This window comes from Euwallacea similis, chromosome 10 (genome assembly GCF_039881205.1).
Source record: "Euwallacea similis isolate ESF13 chromosome 10, ESF131.1, whole genome shotgun sequence".
Lineage (NCBI taxonomy): Eukaryota > Metazoa > Arthropoda > Insecta > Coleoptera > Curculionidae > Euwallacea > Euwallacea similis.
The window spans coordinates 937,536-959,850 of NC_089618.1; the positions used below are offsets into that span (position 1 = coordinate 937,536).

At 35.3% G+C, this 22,315-nt stretch overlaps 1 protein-coding gene across 1 annotated transcript in view; it reads left to right on the top strand.

Annotated features, from left to right (window-relative positions):
* Positions 1–22,315, top strand: part of LOC136411423 (rho GTPase-activating protein 20-like) — a 131,430-nt gene that overhangs the window by 16,822 nt on the left and 92,293 nt on the right. The window contains exon 2 of the mRNA XM_066393984.1: positions 11,327–11,592. Coding sequence (XP_066250081.1) covers positions 11,383–11,592 — 210 coding nt within the window. The 5' untranslated portion in view covers positions 11,327–11,382. The remainder of the gene's footprint in view (positions 1–11,326; positions 11,593–22,315) is intronic.

Sequence of the window (22,315 nt, forward strand, 5' to 3'; positions counted from 1 at the left end):
CAGATTCCCGCCATCAAAGTATTAAGATCCAGTGCAATTGTTGTCTTCCGAAAGTTAATATTAACAAAAGTACAGGGTGTTAAAGTTTAAATTTTATTTTTGATTTTATTTCACACCTTTACGGTCTTTCGGCCTATGATACTGAAATTTGATAAATGGGAGTTTTCGGACGTGACTAATTAGCTAGTGCTGTCGGTTTTATTGTAGTTAATACGGAGCGATATTTGAAGCCTTCTTGGCTAGTTAAAAGGGCTCTAATCTCTTTCTACGCAGCGCCAGTGTTAACAAAAATATTATTCCGTTTAATATTTTAAATAAAAAAGATATACCTGATAATAGCCTTAAAACTTGACCGTTTTCGACATATTTGTCGTTTTAAAAACACTGATATGTTCATGATGTAATAACGGTTTGTGTGCTATGGCTTTTTGTAAATTAGAATTTAGAAAAAAAATTACCCAAAACTGACTTTAGTAGTTCGTAAAATACAAATAACTCAGTATATCTAGATAATTTAAAGATTGGTTTTGTATTACAGGTAATTGCTTTGCCAGCTCTCGGCTCTATTCAAGAATAGATACATACGAACATTCATGAGGCATTAAACTAGCAAATATCTCGAAAACGGTCAAGTTTTGAGGCTACTCACAGTTATACCTTTTTTTATCTAGAATGTTAAACAGTATAATATTTTTTATTAGAAAGGCTAGGGGAGCTGCGTAGAAATATATTAGAACTCTTTTAACTAGCCAAAACAGTTTCAAATGGCGACTCCTATTAGCTACAATAAAATCGATAGCACTACTTTGTTTACCACGTTCAAAAACCTTCGCATATCAGATTTTGAACCCCACAGATCAAAAGAATGTGAAGATATGAAATAAAACAAAAAATAAAATTTAAACTTTAACATCTTGTATCTTTGTTGATATTAATTTTCGGAATACAACAACTGCGCTGGATCTTAATATTTTGATGGCAGGAACCTGCCGTTGTTCTTTGTTTCATTATTTCTGGGAAACTATATACAGGGTGTTTCAGAATTATGGTGACAAATCGATAGAGGTAACAGATTATCGAAAAATAAATATAGTTTACTTAATAAAAGATTGTCTTAAGACCCGTCATTTCTGAGATACAGGGTATTAAAATTCTACTTTTTTTTTCTTTTTTTTAAAATTTATTGTAAAACTACTGGGACTATTGAAACGAAAATTGGTGTATCTTTGTTTCGTAATCCAATAAATTTGATGGGCATAATTAAAATTTTGTACATAATAGAGGGCGCTAGTTACACGTGTATCATTACATATTTTCATCCAAAACTTTTTTAAATTTAGATTTATCGGTAAAAGAGTTCAAGAATATTAAAGAACAGTCAAAAACAATCAGTTCAACAATCAAAAAGTAATGAAGAAATTAGTCACCACGATAGGCCATCCCAAAAATTATTTGTACTTAAACACATCTTCCATTACAGTGGGTCAAAGCTACCGCTGAATAATAAAATATCAAATAAGTAAGTGTTCAAAAATAATAACAATCACCTTACTCGCAAGTAATACCTGCATAACATTGTGTATTCTAATAGAAAACACATTTATTAAAGTATTTAACAAAAAAACTGTATAAGAAAGGCATGGTATTGCAAATTTAGACCAACATGAGAGATTTAAAAATTTGCATTATTTTGAACCACTGCACGCTTTGTCGACCTTCATAGACATGCTTTGCTGCTTGCAATCCATAGGGTTTTGTGCGACCTAACGTGATGACTAATTTCTTTATTATTTGGATATAGTGTAGACTAAGTTGGAGGCTAATAATTGCTGCTACCAGACCGAAGCCGAAAAGGTGTAAATCTCGGTATCAATATACAAAACTGTCTAAATTGTCTTTCAACAGTCCTAGCAAAAATGTAACGGGTGTCTACAAAAAATCTTCACAGGATGTTATGACCCGTAAACGTAGAGCGTTTACTAAGCCATTCGTCACTTACCATAAAATATTTGAGAAGTAGATAGTAGCTAGTGAATTTCCCAAGACATGGCCCTGATATTTTAACTCTTACTTGAGGTTTTTTTACAATCACCCTATGTAATAACTGCCGCTGGCTCTTTTACGCGAGGAAAAGATTTTGTTGTCGATTATTTTAAAATTTGCTTTAATTGTTAAAAAGAGAAATTCTCTTCTTCAGAAATTCAATTCGTCTTCATTGAGAACAATTCGCATCGCAAAACCGCCAGTACGTTTAGTACATAAATAAACCGAGCGCCAAAGAAGCGTTTCCTTATGGGCATATCTTCGCAGTTTACCTTAGCAAAATTGCTAAAGTGCACAACATCGTCACGAGAAGATCGTGTCGTAAAATAAGTAAACTGTTACCATGGAATAACTGTGTATTCACATATTTATTAAATAATATTCCACGTATGACGTGTTTCTGAATCTCAATGAAAGCTGAAATATGTCCACTTGATATTCTCATTTAAGGCGGTTGCTGGCTGACCACTGTGCCAGTCAATGCCGTCGATTAGTTCTGCCCCCAAAATTTTCATGTGCATTATCTAAAACCAACACTGTGCCATTCAATTGCCTTTTATTGTTCCTAAAAAACGACAATTGGAGTTTCGGACATTCGAGGCCATGCGAGCTACCATTCTGCTAAAAATAATCGTTCGAAAATATCATTAGTGGCAAAGCATGAAATTCGCAAAATAATCAAGTAATGTTCCTTCCTATAATTATTTACTGACAGTAATTCACGATTTAACAACAAGTGTATTAATGGGGGTATTAGTTCACGCACAATTGCTCACTCTACTATTACAGCTACACCCATTAAAGTATATGAGGCGCGAACATATGCGTGTTCTGTATGGTTCTAATAGCTTGTAATAAGAGCACTGTTATTACAATGACTATGAGAATATGGTATGATATTTCTCTTATATTGGCGTTTGTTTCAAGGTTCAAGGTGAAATACTGTAAGGGTGCAGTGATGTAAACGCACTTACACGAGGTTAAATGAACTGGCTGCTATCAGTGGTGTTTTTGAATTCAGTCGTTTCATCTAATGCGATTCATCCGGTTAAATTGGCACACAATACAATTAAGAGTCGCTTTCACTCAATTGTTTGTCATCTACGCAAAAGGAAATTGCTGAACCATATGGCACTTTGGAGCTAATGGATTCAGCATTTAATTAGTGCAAAGTTTTTCACCTTCCCCGATAGGATTGTTATTATTATTACTAAAGGCATTTTACCGATATAGAAAAAAACTTAATTGGAATCTTATCGCTAATGAAATCTGCAGAGAAATCTTGACCTAGGATTATAATGCAAGATCCAGATGCTGCGTGTAGCGGATCGACGTACTTGACCTCGCCATCTCAGACGATATTTTTTGATATTTCATGCGTATCGGCGTAAAAATTCACATATTAATTCCTTTATGCGAACATGCATCATACAGTTAGATTACTATTATGTTAAAATGGCAAAAGGTACTACAATTTAACCGACGCCGCATTTAACCGCTGTCGATGCAGGGACTGAGTGATTTTCATTGCACATTCTCTCATAAAGGAAATCATTGTTCTGGGAACCACCTCATGGCTTCGCAACAATATGTACCTAGATTGAGCTGTTTTTTCATATTTCATTTCGCTTTACGGGAATCCAATTCATTAAGCGATATCACGGCACTGAATGTGGTTTGAAACCAAACAACTCGTGCGGGAGTCTCCAGTAATACCGTAAATCAATAGTATTGATTCCCCGCTTTTCGATTAGAACAAATGGAATTTGCATTGTGAATGCGGGAAAAATAGCCACAAAAGGAATCACGTATATTTTTCCATTATTCTTATTGTAACAACGAAATACTTAAATGGCAATATCCTGTTTGCCTTTTAAGTATTTACCTTATAATGATGCCTTTCAGCTATTGTTTCGCCTTTTTTTGTATCTGCCGTTTGTCATTAAATACGATGATTGCGTGGAATCACGCAAGATGAGCCATTGTTTGTTTGTTTTCAAGAACGCTTCAAATTATTAGCAGAGAAATGGAAAATGGGTCTGAAACTGAAAATGAGAGTCACTTCTTCGTCCAGGTTAATGAGGTATCTAATCTCAGAGAGGTTGATAAACGTGAATTCAGTTTAGGGATTAATGATGATTCATTAAAGTATCTATCGTTGGTCTGGGCTCAATTTCGTAGATGATTAATGGAATTTCATCAAAAGGTATTAGTGTATTTAGTGGTCTCGGTGGGCGATCCCATCTGCATTTACCTTATTTCAATATGAATACCATTTACGGTCACGTTAAGAAATGAAGATACCTGCTTCATTTCATAACTAGTTTGAGAAATGGTCGAACGACGAGAATCACCGGTCGGTAATTGAATGCGGTAAAGAGCCTTTGGCACGTGCGCAGTGCAACATTTTCCCTAGGAGCCCAAATGCGTTAATTTAGTTGCCTCCTGTAAGTTGAATTCAATATTAATGTGCGGAAAAAACTTTACGCACATACATACGGCAAAAGTTTTACCGCACGCACGTTACTGTCAAATGTCCTCCAATATTTTGACTCACAAATATCACTTTGATTTGCCTACGGTAAATATGTTTTCTTACGAGCGTCAAGTAAAGTGGTCTTGCTGCATGCATTACTGAGCTGAAAGTAGCATTTTTCTGCACGCAAACAAAGTAGCATGTGTTAAAAATCTTTGGGGAGAATGATAAGTGGTGGCCATTGACATAAATGCGGAAAACTTTTTACCACAAACTTTACTTTTAAGTACAAAAACAAAATAATGAAATTCCCGGGCACTCCAGATTTTTCAGGCAGTTTTAGGATCAATTTATTACATTCATAGTTTAAGGATTCATTTCTACATTTGGTATTTGCCAACTATAGTTTTAAGAGATTACCTGAAGTGATTTATTTTCGGATTTTCATTTTTTTCTACTTAAAATGAATCTCAGGATCTGACAAATTTTGTGACAGTGATTTCCGAGTAATGAAAATTCAGATTTTTCTAGGAAAGCACTGCGACATCGCTGAACGAATTAACGTTGTGGTTAATTAAGGTACGTAAACAGATGATAAATCGCTAATGATGATTGAAGAGAAGATTGAAAACATGAGATGCTCGAATAGAGAGTCCGTAAAGAACCTCACGAATACATTGAAATGTATAATAAGAAAAGAATTGAAAAATCATATACAGAGTAATTCAAATTCGCTACTCACCATTGGGAGCTCGAAAACTATAAAAGATACGAGATCGCTTAAATGGGGGCAAAGTTGCGCATTTTCGAGGTTTGTTAAATGTCATTTTAAAATTTGAACAATTCGATTACTTTTGAAGATAATCGAAGAAAACCGAAATTTCCACAAATGTTTTTTTTTAAGTTATTTGAAAAGATTGTTTAAAATAAACTTCACTTTCTCATGGACACTTTTGCTCCTTTATAAGATGGCGTCATTAGATTTTAAATACAACGTTTCGGAATTTGTGAACCATCATCAACTTAATTTTTCAAATACGGACCTGATTTTTATGCATTTATGGAAAGATTTTCATTTTCTGAATTAAATAATGTTTCAGACTTGTAGTAAAAACGAACTTAATGGTGCAAAATACATATATTTTTAATAAATAAAGTAATGAATCAGTACTCAGACATAAGTGTTACCACAGGAACAACAAACTAAATGCATCAGATTCTACCAAATTTCCTTTCAGCAAAAATGGGAATAATGCAGCTGCCGTCTTTCAGAATATTTTTGAAGATGTGCTTCATTGTCATGCATAGAATTTCTGTGGTATATGAAATAAAGTCGCAACGTGTTCACGATATTCTTCATTTGTGTAATCCATAATACGTTTTTTCAAATTTTACTAAATTTGCGAAAAAGCGTACTCACTGTTATTAATTTTATAAGTGTTACAAATATATTCAATAGACTTTGGTGCTTCAAAATTGACTGTCTTATAGCGACTTAGTGTGTTGTTTTCGTGGTAATATTTATGTTTAAGTAGCGTTATTAATTTAATTATCGAAAATGCGTTTGGCACTCTTACGTTTGTTTTTAGTACAAGTGTGACACATCATTTAATTTTGAAAATCACAAGTTTTTCAAAAATTAAAAAAAATTCAGGTCTGTATCTAAAAAAATGAAGTTGATGATGGTTTCACTTTCTCATGGACAAAAGTGAAATTCATTCAAAAAAATCTCTTCAATTAACTTTAAAAAAGAAATAAAAACGATTTGTGCAAATTTCGTTTTTTTTTTCGATTATCCTCGAAGGTAATCGGAATTTTGAAAATTTTAAAACGACATTTAACAAACCTCGAAAATGCGCAATTTTGCCAGAATTTAAGAGACCTCGTATCTTTTATGGTTTTCAAGATTCCAACGGTGAGCAGCGAATTTAAATTACCCTGTGTATGAATATGAAAAGAAAGAAGTAGATGGTGAAGAAGAGTGGAAGAGGAATGATCTCCTTGAGTAAAAGTAACTGAGCGGAAATGTAATTGACCCTAATTTTTCCATGAAAATACTGACGTCATCGTGTCTTGTATCGTTACAAATTAAAAATAATATGACGAGCGGTTATTATTTGTCGGTACATTTGTCGTAGAACAGTAACGGCAGCCACGATCGATTTTCCAGTCGATTTAACAAAACTCGATCGCCATATAGAGTTATGATGCTTGTAAAAATGGAATGCGACTCGCCTGTATGGCGTTAGAATTTCAATTCATCGCCGATTCGTGTGTGGCATCACAATTACGTCTCCAACGATGGTTTACATGGATTACAACGAGAAATATTGCTCCTTCGTATTGCTCATTTGAATTTTCAGCATCGGCTGAAGAATGGCTGGTAATTGTAAATCCCTGGGTTACGTCACTGGAATCAGAAGTAACGTCTTTGTGGTACATTAGGATTTAACGGCCATGTTTTATTGCTCCCGTGTGCAGATGCAAAGTGCACTCTTCACGCCAGTGAGGCTGATTCGTTGTGGTGACCCTCTATAAAACCTTTCAAACAACTAATCGGTTGTAAAGATTTCGACATGTTACCAAGAACTCAAATCCTTCGCTCAATATTAGCGTGGGCAGCATACAGAATGACAAAATTATCTGTGTTCTTAGTGTGTCCTTGATGACATTGACCTTCATAATGTTAAACCGTCTGTATCAACATTTGAATAACACGAGATAAAATATTTTTAACGATCCTTTGGCACTGTGGCGTTCACCAAGCACACCACCAAACCGGATTTTTGGGTGACGGTGTTGGTTTAGGAGAAACGAAGAAATTCGCCAAAAGCTCCGATGACATGATAGCCTTGTTCTGGTATCGAAATATTGTATGTTAATTACAGTTCAGCATGGTTTTCAAGTAAACACCATGTTGTAGAAACTTTTATTTCGCTGCCATTTAGTTTAAGTATTTTACATTAACGATGATCATGGTGATTCACTCGTAGTCAGGATATCCCGAAACTTGTTCAGGCAAAAAATCGCACCCCTAGTGACAAGATAATCGATATTTGCCAGACATTTAGACAAGGCGACCGCAGAAGAAGCTCTTTAAAAGTAATTGTTGTGTGACGGAGTTGCTCGAGGTCAACGCAGCGAATCCGCGAACAGGTTGAAGATGACCTTTCAAGTCCGCCGCCGTCACCATCGACGTATGAAATCCAACAAACTCTTAAGAATCAATCCTCTGATGATTTATACAGGATGTCCGTTTCTGGAGCTCAACCGTGAGGATCTCGGTAACCATAAAAGATACGAGGTCAGTTAAATGTGCAACTTTACCAACTTTAAGATGTACAATTGTCTCAATGAACATGTGTGGTCCACTGAAAATCCACAAGAACACCAAGGACGTCGACCACAAGCACGTTTTGGGCTAAATGTATGGGTTGGTTTATTTGGCGATACAATCATTGGCCCATACATTTACGAAGATAATTTGCCCGCCTATGGGTATTTTAGCTTTTTAAGAACCTACATAATGGATTATATCGATAACATTTGCCTCAATCGCTCGGTTCCACCAAGATGAGGCTCCACAACATGACGCTAGAAAAATGCCCGATCATTTGTCTGAAATATTTCTTGGCAGTTATTTCAAGCAATAGAGACACGTTGGCCTGCACGCTCACCAGATCTTTCCCCATTGCTTTATTACATATAGGGAATTACGAAAAATCTCGTTTACGAGTTTTTACCCATCGTTAATAATGAAGTTCATCACAATTTGAAGGACCAAAATAAGAAAAAAGAGGCGTTTTAAGATTAATGCAAAATTTAAGAAGACTCACAGAACTATGCTGGAGACGCTGCTCGGAAGTGGAGGGTGAACCTTTCGAACACATCTTATAATTTTTTTATTTATTTGTTCCTCATTTTGTTATTTCACCAAACGCTTTGAGTAATCATTGAATAAGGTTTATTAATTGTAGTGTGTCCTTACCATTTTAATAAATTCCACTTGAAATTTGTAACCAATTTTTTAGTTCCTCACGTTTAGGATCAGTTGTTCAATCTATTATAATTCGAAATGATCCAAGTTTAAGCATTCATTGAATTTACAAGTTAGTCAAAAAATCTAAACCAAAATGGTTTATTCTCTATGTTTAAATACAGTTTCTAAGATTAATTTGCGTTAGTCGACAATCCTGAAAATTTTGAAAAGTATGTATTTTCTAAGATCATTCCAGGTTAGTTCGAGATACAATTCTAAAACTGGTCTCACTCTGAGGTTAGTTCAGAATAGTAGAAATCTGACTATACATGGTCATAGGCATAGCCTTTGCACTGTGAATATAATTTAAGTTAGTTTGAGAAATATCGTAACAATTCATACCTCGATGGTTCAATGCAGGAATTTCGCGGTCTATGATTGCTATATGGGGCGATGCGAAGATATCATCTGACACTGCTTATTTGATGCGATGGATGGGCAATTTAGGTGGGAATGCAAGCACATATGGTGATTTCAGTATCTACAAGGAATGTTTCTTGTTTTTAAAGGGCAATAGGCAGTAACCATTAAAACTACAATTACAAAACTTTGGAAGTTATTTACAGGCATGTGGTCCAACAAAGGTGACATAACTCTTTCCTTTGTACCTTGTATTTCTGCAGTTAAAGAAACCTTGGCGGTAGGTATGGGGAAAACACGTTCCTAAATGTCCAAAAAAACAAAAAAATTTTTCCTCAAAAGTCCATATATGGAGTTATCTTAATACAAAGTGTCCTCCGATTGATATTACAAGAGGTATAATAAACTAAAAATTTTAGAATTTTATTTTGAGATTTGGGATTAAGTCCTGCTAGTTATGAAAAGAATTTGAGACATATTTTGAATTTTTCAAATCAAGTAAGCCTCGCCAGTGACTCGAAACCCATTTTTCTTTCAAGTAAAGTACCTTTTACGTTCATAATTTGGCAAAATGTTACTAAGAAAACCTGCTCAGAGTAAAAAATTACGAAGCTGTGCCAAATTTCATTTAGATCTGCATACTTTGATTAAAACGTTATTTTTTAAATTCAATAACATAAATCGTATTCGCATAAAAGACTTATTTATAAAACGTATTATTTTATTTGATTCAATATACTTTCCACTATTTTTCGCACACCTTTCTAATCGATATCTAAATTCCTTAAAACTTCCGAATTTTTTTCCATACGAATTTGGTTTACCGAATTTTTTATCCTATCTTTTAATATTTCTCCATTGTTGGGTATTAGTTGAGAGTAAACAACTTTTTTAAGACAGCCCCATAAAAAAAGTCTAATATTGTAAGATCGGGTGACCTTGGAGGCCACGCGAATGGACCATTTTTACCTATACAGTTTCCTTGAAACACTAAATTTATCTATTCAGTTATGCGTGCTGTCGAATGTGCTGGACATCCGTCTTACTGAAAATAAATTGTTCGTCTTTCTGTAAGTGGTAAGTCATTTAAGTACATATTCTTGCCTAAATCTTTCAAGCAACTGCAAATAAACATCCTGATTTAAACACGCTCCTTCATAAAGAAGAATCCGACAATGCCAAAACGATATGAAATAGCATATGACACATTCACTTTTTTGTAATACTTCTGCAATTGATCCGAAAATTTGGATTTTCTCTAAATTAGTACTGATAATTCTGGGAACAAACAATACCATTTATCTTAAAAGTTGCTTCGTCTGAAAATATAATGTTTTCATACAAACTTCGGTCTTCAAAAGATTTCTCTCCATTAGTAAGACAAAACAACAATCTACGGCCATAATCTCCTTCTTCAAGAGTGCGCATAAATTTTGATTTGAGTAGTTTAACATTGTTGTATTTATACATTTTTTATAATAACGATTTACTATTATTTGATGATATGAACGTTTCCTCAATAATAGATTTGGATGTTGTTCTACCGACTTAAGACCAATAATTGTTGCCACATCGTTTTCATTATACTTCTTTTCTTTTTTAACTTTAAGAACGCTACCTACCAGTTGCAAGAAATGTCTTAATTATGCGCGTTGCAGTCATATGTGTAAGATTGCTGTTTGGCAATCTGTCGTTAAACTGCCCTACCACTGATCTAAATGATATTTCTCCTCGCCCATAACACTGAACAATGCAAATTCTCTGTTGCAACGTTAACTTAATTTAAATACGTTCTTGAAATTTAACCTAAGACTACTACAGATTGTCTGTTCTGACAGCACGTCAAATTAATTAAGGATTTTGCTTTCACAGCCTATTTAGACCAAATTGGTTTTTGCGTCACTGGCAAGGCCTACTTGATTTGAAAAACTCAAAATATACTTCAAATTTGTTTCATAATAAGCAGGGCTTAATCTCAGGATCTCAAAATAAAATTCAAAAATTTATAGTACATTACACCTCTTGTAACATCAATCGGGGGACCCCCTGTATATTGTCGGGGTATGCAGAGCTAATTGAGGGAGGAGCGAATTCTTTTCCTTTGAAGTTTTCCCGAATGCTACAGGGCAAGAATCAAAGGCCTTTCAGGCCCTCCCTTCCGTTCCATTACTACTACTACTACCTTAAAATAAGGGTGACTATTAAAAACCACAATTATTAAAAGACAACCAATACTAATTGCTGCGACTTGTGCTGCGTTAGTATGATTCAGTTTTTAATTCTTGAGGTAGTGCGGAGAATACACTATCGTTACCCTAATCCACACAAGCATCTATCTTCGGAATAATCAATCGAATCAAAACCATTTTAACATATTCTGAACCCCAACGAACTCTTTCTTTTTCCAGACATCTGACTGATGGACTCACTTAAAATCGACATCCGCTGAAGAATCGGCGACACAATGTTTGAGAGTTTTCTGGAACGTCTCACAAGTCCGAACTCGCGTCGGAGGCACACGTACTGTCCAGAAGTACATTCCGATCCTGAAGAATGCGAACCTGTGACGCCATCCAGGAAACCTCGTTTGCTGGAACGAAGGAAAAAAGGACGGAGGTTGGATGTTGGATTGAGACAGGCCAGGAGTTTGGGGCGGCTCGATGGATTAAAAGAGGTGAGAAACAAAATTAAAAATCATTTAATATTTAGATAGTATGGAATCGGAGCAAGTTGAGGACCATGAAACTCTTCTTCTTCTAATGTAAAACATTAATGTTATTTTTGATGAATATCCTATGAAGGGTGGGGAATCTTCTGCGAGGAGAGATCAAACATCAAGACACGCAGATCCATGTAGTTTAGAGGCAGATGTCTTTCAGACAGATAAATTCCTTCCTAAGAGAAGCATGGATTTGCGTATCTTAATAGTTCTGTTCCAACACCAAAGAAAGCTAATTTCAGAAAACAATCAAAGGTCACATTTTCGAATTTGTAAATATTTCATCACAAGCATCTTCAAGCAATCACGTCTAAATGATGTGTGCTTTACGTTGATGATGTTTGCAGAATCATAAATCTAGGTCGTTTTTACGTTATTCCTCAGGAAGAAAACAATAAAATTTCTCTATGTACAAGTACTATCTAAATCTATCATTTATTTAGCACGAAATTGAAACTCCGATCACGTGTGGCATGATTGCGGTTATTTGCAGTTTTCTTCACGACATTTAATTAAAATACATTTATAACGAAGAGAGCAATCATAAAATGCCACGGGATTATTAACCTTTTTCACCGTTTTCTCTCTTCTGGGGTTATTGATACGTATGTGCGTGTATTTGATGTCTTTGAACTGCACTATTGTCATTTGACCCATTCAACAGGGCAATAATCTCCGGAACTAAGCGTTGTGGAGTGTTTAAAAGACATACATGGGATTTAAATTGTTATTTGTCGCTTCCTACCATTGTCTGCATATGATTTAAGGTGTAATTTCCATAATATTACTTTGAGTGGACAAGGGACGTCGTCAAGGTCTTATATGGGGTTATTGACGTCGCCAGCGGTGTGCGGGAGGAAGGGGTAGTGACCACGAAGGAAAGACTTCAAGAAACTCATAATAAATTTCTGAGAGTGTACGGGAAATCCGACACTAGCCCCATATTTTGTATTTTATTCAAGTAGATACAAATACACAGGGCGAACAGAAACATTTGTATCGCTTACTGCAGGGTCCGAGAGTATTAAAATATGGAGCTTGACAGGCTACATAAAAGTGCTTGATTTAATCCTATTCTTCTGATTGATCAAATTGGATGATTTTACGAGATATCTCCCGAACTAGCAGAGACAGCGATGTTGTTGTAGGAGCCCTTCGCTACAAATATTTGCTTTTTGAAAGTTTCATTTCTACCTTTTCTGAGTAGCTACAGGGCGATTTGAAAAATTGCCGTTTTTTGTATTGCAGATTAGGATGTGCACAATCACTGAATGAACTAGGCACTTTTCGCATTATTTTTTGATCCATTACTCTGAGACACCCTATTTATAATTATCAACTATTAAGTAGTTCTTGAAAGTTATTAATTATGGAATATGTCCTCTTTCCTGGAGTTCGATGGTCAAAGTAAGCCTAAATTAGAGGTCACACCAAACATTATTTAATACTAAACAACCTACACCCTAAGTTAAACCTTCTATGCATACATTGTATGCAGTACACACGACCGTTGACCACATAAAGCCATACCACGCACATAACAAACGGCCAATAGGCCTTAGATCTGGTCGGCCAGCGGGACTACCTGTTTGTGCGATTGAGTGTGATATTTCCTGCATAGATAAGCTGATTTAAATACGGGTAGTAGGTATTGCAGTAATGCGGCAGGTCGATTGATTGATTAATGGAAATATTGGATTCATATAAGCATGTATAAACGTGTGCCCGCCGTTGCGTATGCCTTATCTGGCCGCGGATTTACGGAGGTGTCCGTGAAGCGTTTTCCTGGTGCGTAGCAGCTTTCTGAAGAAAAAGAATCTGCCTTCGTTGGCACTTTAATCATATTTAATAATTTCAAGATAAAGTAGTGGTGTATCCATTAATTTTCCATTTAATTTGACTGAGAGAGAGGAATAAAAATAATCACCGAGCTAACTAAGACAGGAAATCATATATTTTAAAATGCCTCTTCCAGTCGGTCTAACTTGGTTCTATCGGCCAATTAAATTAAATACCGATCCCTAAATCATTTAATTAAACGATAGCCTCGTTTACTTAAGTGGTGCATCAGCTCTTAAGGTGGCCTTGAATTTATGTCTTCCCACAGAAGTGCGGACGCCAAATATATTAATTTACCCATTTTAAGAGGATTATCATGAATATAGTGACTGCAAAGAGTTACAATTAGTTTCGGCCTTTTAAGTGGTACGAAGGCTGTTGGGATTCACTTACGAAAACATAATAAGACACTATTATTTAAGAAAATTCTCTATACAGCATTTCAAACAAGCAGAAGAAAGACCGCTTCTCTTCTTTTGGTCATCTCAATAATCTGAATGTCAGAAGAAGGAAGTGTAAAGGGTATATAATTAGCGATATGCATCATCATATACGTATATAAGGTACTAGTTAAAACGGTTGCGAACTAGGCCAATTAGATTCTAATTCAGCAAATTTCTAAGGTTATCCGAGAAAATAGAAGGATCTTGATCAAAAGTTTTGCGTTCCGCCTTGAATTCTAGGCATATTTAAACGTCCCTGATCTAGAGCGGCACGTTTCACTTAAAAAGACATTTTCAAGAATGTCTTCCAGAGATGTAATGTGATAAAACGGTTTTTAGGTATGAATAATGGCAATTTAGTACACAAAAATCCGGCTCCTGAGCATACTATGCTAGCAGTGAATAGCAGTTAAAGTTAAATGGCGTGAGTTCATCATATAATGTGGGGAAATATAACATTTAACTGTCTAGAAAATAATGCTGGTATCACCTGTTATTAACTGTTAATTTTACTTTAAGCGAATTCATTTGACTGAGAGAGTCAAATCTAGAAACGAATGGAAATTCGGTTTGCTCCTCAAATCGGGGTGTACCACATTCCTAAATTTGCTTAATTACCGACACAATTTAGATGGTGAAGATAGTGAAGAATGGACTCGTGCTGTATTCATACTACTTGTTCTATTAGATGAGTATATGGATACGAGAGACAAATTAATTAATTTAGGTCCAAATTATTAATGCGCTTTCGAGTTTAACTGTAAGCTAATGTCTGTGAAAACGATGAGGCAGTGTATATTGCTCAGATTCTTGGTAACTTGATGGTAAAACTAATAGCATATTAATAATTTGGTCCTGCTCAAGCAGGTTCTCTAGTTAACCTGCGCATTCTGGACTATTAATTAGTTTACTCTGACAACTAAATTAAAATAATTAACATCGTGTTGTTGTAGACTCAACAAAAATTATTAAATAAACATTACTAAGTGGATTTGATGTCGGATAGACCGAAAGTGTTTTTCAATACGCTTGTTGGGCTGGTTTTAACGGTACATTATGTTTCATGATTTTACATGCGGTTTTCGAGATACGATACGTGCCAACAAGCAAGAACTTGTAATATTCTTGAAACTTTATCACTGTTTCTGCCAATTTTCGGTGATATATTCGTTTCTTTTCTTTTCTTTAATGATGCCCCAGCTGCATCGGTCCCACGTTGTTTTTCTTGATTTTCTGCATTTAATAAAAGTTCGCCAGGTCGCATTATTCATGATCATGTTCCACTGTACCAAAAATGTTATTTTGCAAAATGAAGTTTACTGCCAGAAAGTTTTAATCATGTGGTTGGATTGTTAGAGAGTTGTTCGATTAAATTATATTGCTAAATTATATATGCTATAAAATTATATTAATGTCTCAATAGTACTGGATTAGTTTTCTTCTTTTGTAGACCTACAAGCTTTAACTAAAAATATTCGAACCATCTACCGTGTGTTAAAAAAAAATTCGATAAAGTAGCCTTTAGATATATTTGACTCTGAATCCGTACGTCGTTGATATATTCTTCTACGTAATCTTCTACTTAATCTTCTACGCAATCTCGAATAAATAAACCTAACCACACTTAAATACGACTCCGTTTACTTTTATTATTTGTTGGATTTTATTAAAACTAGTCTTTTTCAAGGCTTTTTCAAGACCCCCACGTGTTTACGGAAACACCTTTACATCCTCGAAAAATTAGAATATGTGTTCCTATGTCACGAAAACGATAGTAGCATCTATTTTTTTTATGACACTATCACAACTGATCGATATCAGAATATGGTGAGTGAACTCATTTACCAACTTCACTTTGACGAACTGCGGCACGGATACTTTCAACAAGATAGGAATACGGCCCATACAGCTAAAATAACTCTTAATTATCTTAGGGAATACTATTACTATAGAGTAATAAGCCAGCAGACGGATTACATCTATCCGTCACGATTTCCGGATTTAACCCTACTCGACTATTTTTTGTTCCCTACGCTAAAAAATACAACTCTTAAAATTTTGATACACACAATTGAAGATCTTAAAAACAGAATTCGACAAGAATGTGAAAGTTTTCTCCACAGATTCTCATTAGAGTCTTTGATAATAAGAAACGTAGAGTTAATTTGTGCTTGGAAAATAATGGACAATATTTTCAGCATTTGTTGTAAATGGAGTAAATAAATAAATATTAATTAGATTGATTTATGTTTAATATTTTCTTGACCACTAGTAAAGGTTAAAGTTAATTACATTCTATTAAATTAACGAATATTAATTAAGTTAATTAACATTTATTAAATTCTGAATGATTTCATAACCATAAAGGCTTTTTGTCCGAATGTAAACACCATTTTTGGCACTCAGAAAACATTAACTGAACAGCACATAAATCCATGGAGTCTTAAAAAAGACTATTTTTAATAAAATCCAACTAATAATAAAAGTAAAGGGAGCCGTATTTATGTAAGGTTTATTTGTTTATATTCGAGATTACGAAGAACAGAGCAACGACATATGGGCTCGGTGTCAAATAATTTCAAAACTTACTTGATCGGATTTTTTTAACGCACGGTGTAAAGTTTATGTAATTTTTTCCCTTAAACGTCTAATTTGTTAAATTTAATCTGTTGCACCTATAAAATTATGATTCCGTTTACCTAGCATATTTCGTTGACTGGAATATTCGGTTTAATTTATTTAAATTCTAAAAATCCTTAAAACAAGAAACGTTAATGTTCCGACTTATAATAACTGAAATTTCGTGATACTCGAAATCATTGTTGTTGTTGCTAAACTCACGAAATCGACTCTTAGTGCTCTTCAAGGCGAAGAAATGTCTAAAAATGTAATTCGTCAGCACCTCTTAGAGAGATCAGAAATAACACGGAAAGCAAGAATTTTGAGTAGTGTTGAGAGTTGTTGAAAATTGAGAAAACAAGTGATTTCACCTCACATACGTTAATATTATATTACCTGATCAAACCTGAAGTGAACCTAAATCACCAATTTATTTTTTAATCCACTAAGCTTCCAATTTGGCCCAAACCACGAAGAAGAGACGTCTCTAGTAATTCGGTCCACGAAAGGTATCTTCACTACAGTGAAATAACGAATGGTTAATTTAGATACTTCAGTTGCCAACTCAGTTATCTACAAATTTACCAATTCAAAACTAAGCCTCGTTTTGAATAGAAGAGTATGTTCCACCGTATTCCAGAGCGCAATCTTGATCACCGGTTACTAATCCCTTACTAGATATATTATACATATAGTGCGTTGAAGGAATCTGAAATAACTTTGAGTTCCTCTGAAGAAGCCTTCGCCTCAAATTACCTTATTGTCTTGGCAGCACCTCCTCTAACGCGTCATGAATTGACTACTTATTGTCGAGTACCTACACTAATTGATCTGAAATTGCCCTTAAGTGGTACTCAAACAGGCGATCCATTAGAGAACTGGTTAGTGGGTGGGTAGCACCACTTAAGAGTGCCGTCCTCTTATCTGCGCAGCGATCGTCCACCTAATAACACCAATTAATTTAAAGCACCTGAAAAAGCGAAAACTCATTTATTCGAGTTTATCGACGACCGCTATCACTACGGCAATAGTACTAAATAAGGTGGTAGGTAGTACGACTAATAGATATCTTAATAATTTATATATTAAAGCGAACGTTTGGTATCTTAAAGGATTGGTTTTTTTCTCTTCACCACCGGGTAGAAAGATGGCATCTCGTTATAGTCGGAGATGGGCCAGATTTATTAATCGCACTTGTAATTGCTGATGGGCTATAAATATTCCTTGTTAGCGATGTGAATGCCTCTGATAGTGACAGTTTTTATATTTTTGTAATTAGTCGCAGGATGGGACAAAAAACCCTATTGGCGCAAATTGGAAAGCCAGATAACATCCTTTTGTCACCAGCTATAAAGGATTATATTGCCTGGCTGCGTAATGTCCATCGAAGAAGTATAATATTCCATTGTGAAATCAAATCGTTTGATAATTTCATGCAGCATTATACGTACCACGTTGCAACAACCAATTTGGTAATACGTCAGTTTAAAAGGCTAAACGGACACATCGAAATAGCATCTGTAGCCTCTGGTTATATCGTCCTCATTCACTCCACTGACCTAAAGGCATTTGTTATTGGGATGATGGTTATTAATTTAAAAAGAATATGCATTCAGTTCTACTCGTTTTGTGACGGCAATGACCTCCTATTATGTAACGGTATGGTGTTAATTTTTTTTCCTTGGTCTTGAATTTAGAGGACTTAAAAGTTAAACAATATCCAATTCGTTGCTGTGAGATGGTATAACTTTTGGCATAAAATTGAGATACGAGGTGTGTTCAAAAAATAACGAGAATTTTTTAATTTTGTAGGCTGTATTAATTCTATTTATGCGATTTTTCGCCAGTTGTGTTGGTAAACATGAACATGAATGAGACTAATCTGAACTAACCTGAACAATGTGCTCATTGGTAGCCATATTGGAAGTTTAGTCTGTTGACAATTGTCGAAAAAGTTACATTGTGTCCGACACGAGCGACGATCTTTGAAAAATGGATCAAAGAACTTGCACAAACTGTTGTTACAAAAATAGAATAAAGTGCAGCCAGGTTTTAGAAATGTTAAACGTAGCATTTGGTGAGCCCAATATAAGTAAAACAACGGTTTGCGAGGTGTATAAGCGTTTTCAAAAAGTCCGTGAAGACGTCGAAGATGACGAGCACACTGGACGAACAAGCACATCAAAACGGATAAAAACGTAGAAAAAGTGGAAGAAATGGTTATGAACGATCGTCGAATTGCGATCAAAGAGGTCACTGAAAATGTTGGCATATCATTTGGCTCATGCCTATTGAATAATCCTTTTTAACCAGACCGTCTAATGGTGTGACAGTAAAAATCAAATTGTAGGCGTAATTAATTAAACCTTTTATTTCTTATTATCAACGATCGTTATATATACCCGACAGGCGATAGACTAACTCTAGATTTTTTAACTACTCTTATCGCTAAGCCAGAGAAGGAAGAGAAACACTAACCTAAGCAATAATCATATTTAGGCCGGTCGTTCTTTGAGGCATTGATAACATTGCGTCATATATCTATGAATAGGAATGCGCTTTATTCGTTGTTTTGGACTGGATATTCCAACAATGCCATGAAATCGTTTCGCATATTTTGGGTATGAAACGTTTGACTGCAAAGTTTATTCCAAAATTATTGAATTTCGAACAAAAACGGCGGCGAATGGAAGTTGCTCAAGAATCGTTAAATCTAACTGAAAACGATTCGGAACTACTGAAACGTATCATAACAGGTGACGAAACATGGGTTTATAGTTATGACGTGGAGACTAAGACTCAATCATCCCAGTGAAGGCATTCTGGATCACCACCACCAAAAAAAACTCGGGCGATCTAATGTGAAGGTAATGTTCACAGTGTTCTTTGATTTTAGTTCAGGTTAGTTCAAGTTGAGTTTTTGCCACAAGGTCAAACGATAAATAAAAAATATTACTTACAAGTTCAACGTCGTTTACGTCAAGCAATTCGAAAAAAACGCCTAGATTTGTAGCGAAACAATTAATACCTTTTGTACCACAATAATGAGCCCCTCACACTTCTTTGCTTGTTCGTGAAGTTTTGGCTAAAAACCACACTGTAACGATACCGCAAGCTCCATATTCGCCAGATATGGCTCCCTGTGACTTCCTTTTGTTCCCGAAAATGAAGAGAACTTAAAAAAATCGTCGTTTGGCAAGCATAGACGAGATTAAATGCACGTCGCTGAAAGAGCTAAACAGTATTCCAAAGTTTGAGATTCGGAAGTGTTTCGGGAATCGGAGGAAGCCCTGGCATAAGTGTATCTTAACTAACCGGGACTATTTTGACGGGGATAAAATTGACGTAGTCGAATAAATAAAATTATTTCCAAAAACTTAAAATCCCCGCTTTTTTCTGAACATACCTCTATAAAGGAATTTTTTTAAGCTCGAGGTCGTGTAAGAGCTGTACCCTCCGTGTTTTACCAGCAGCTCCTTTCGGGTAATCAAATTTTGCATCACTCCAGAATCCTAGATAACCATACGCGCATAAACGGAATACAGAAATTGCTCCATGCTCAAATTATACATACACATCGTAAACTACTCAACGAAAAAAACGTAATTACAGCCCAAGTACGTAAAGTGTTAGTTGGTCACACACATCAGGCGGGTATAAAAACCGATCTGGAACAACTTGCGCAAGAAATAACTTCAATATCACCACGATTTATTGACTATCAAATTATTTATTGCATCAACGCTCGTACCCATTCATCTTAAACAGAACGAGGTGTTTTTGTGCTGCCGCCTTTAGACTAACAATTAACTTTGGCAGTTAACCAGAAGCTAATTATTACCAGGGTTTAGAGCTGTTAAAAAGTATGCCGTGCTGTAATAGTGTAATAATTGTGATTGTAATTTGCGACGAAGGTTGAAAAGGAAAACCTGCTCGATCATAAAATTTATTATTGAAATGCCCTGCAAAAAGTCCTATGAAAGTTTATGAAGTTTTTATGGAGACAAGAACTGGCAAAAAATTGTTAAACATTCACCACAACGCCCCGCATTTCCTTTTCTGGACAAGTTCTTGTGTGAGGCCTCTGATTTATCCTTGGGATTATTATCGTGCACTTCTTATTTCATATTTTTCAGTGACAATAACTGAAAAACTGTCTCGGTGACCAATTAAGGCGTACCGTCACATTTAATTCTGTCGTATCTGTTCTCTTCGGGAACGTAATAGGCATTCACGATATATAGGAGAAGTACCAGATATTTTGCCTGTGATTTTGTTTGCAAAAACGAGCTTGTCAATAAGGGCCGAAATTTTGGAAAAAACGAGGAGTTTAATATCACTTGTGCCCGATGTCGTAGGACATCTTTCTCACAAGGACGTATGCTCCTCACTATATAGGGTTTAGGATGCTCTTACGGAAGAACTGTGGAATCACGCATTAATAACAATAAGAACAAAATAGAGCATCGTTTAACGAGTGACGAAAATAGCATTTTCTGCCACTGAGACGACAGTTTACCCAACTCGGTTTCACCGAGTTGGGTAATGTTCTCGAATTACAGAAAATAATTTTCGACAACTGAAAAACACGGTAGTAAAAACTGATACTTTTTCTACTTCTGTGCATGATAGAAATGCTAATTAAATTGTTGAACAATTTAATTATTATTAACCACATTTGCACACGCGGGGCTTAGATAGAGCACGATTTCATTATAGGTAGCCAAGTATGAAAAAAATCAACAAAAAGGGGCAATATTTAATTTAATTGCTACATAATTGCAGCACCACTGTATTGTTGTCCTATTTAACGCTTATCCAACAGACAGAGATAGATTATAAAACATTCAGTTTTTGTCATCTTCCATTCTGCTTTATGCCATGATTTGGTCACTATCATCGGGTTTAGCTTTAGGTTAAAAATTTTTTAATTATATTTAGTGTTTTTACCATAATTAGATCTCGAAGCAAAAGCAATTGTTGGAAACAACTTCTTTTTTAAAGGTAAATAAATAATTATTTATCTAATGAGTGAGAAAAGTTACACTTTACCGCACGCTGATTGCAATTGACCTAATACCGCGAAACAGAATTCTTTAAGTGGTAATTTTATAACCCGAATTACAAGTCATGGTGACGATGACTGGTACGATTTTTACCTTATGCATTTGTATTATAATTTTCACTCATGATTCCCTAAAATGATGCAGTTTTTATTCGAAACGTATTAAGGTAGTACCTCTTTAGTAACACTACCTCATCTAGTCAGAAAATTCTGGCAACATGCCTGTAAGCAGTCCTATACCCTCATCATTTATAAGCTAAGAGGACATTCTTAAAGATTACCATTTCAAATTGAACAAAATGTAAACTAGTTAAGGAAAATATGAAAAATAAATAAAACATTCGCCTCGGACTTGTAACGTGGGATATTCTACAAGTTATTTCTTATAGTCTCGCGGTTACGATGATATATTCTCCACTATTTCATATTTTATATGCCGTTTATCATTTCAAATCGAGAAAAATGAGGCATGCGAACTGAATCGAGCATCAGCTCGAATAGGTTTTTTTACTGTGTACCAGAGGCACCGACAAATAGGAAACCTATACAGGGTGTCCATTTCTGGAGCTCAATCCTGGGGATCGTAGGACGCATAGGAAAGGCATATACGTATCCGTTAAATTGAGGCAACGTCAGGGAATTTGGAGTTCAAGAATATGTCGTTGCCGAACACCGAAACGTGGAATTTCTGATAAGGCATCGCCAAGTTGTA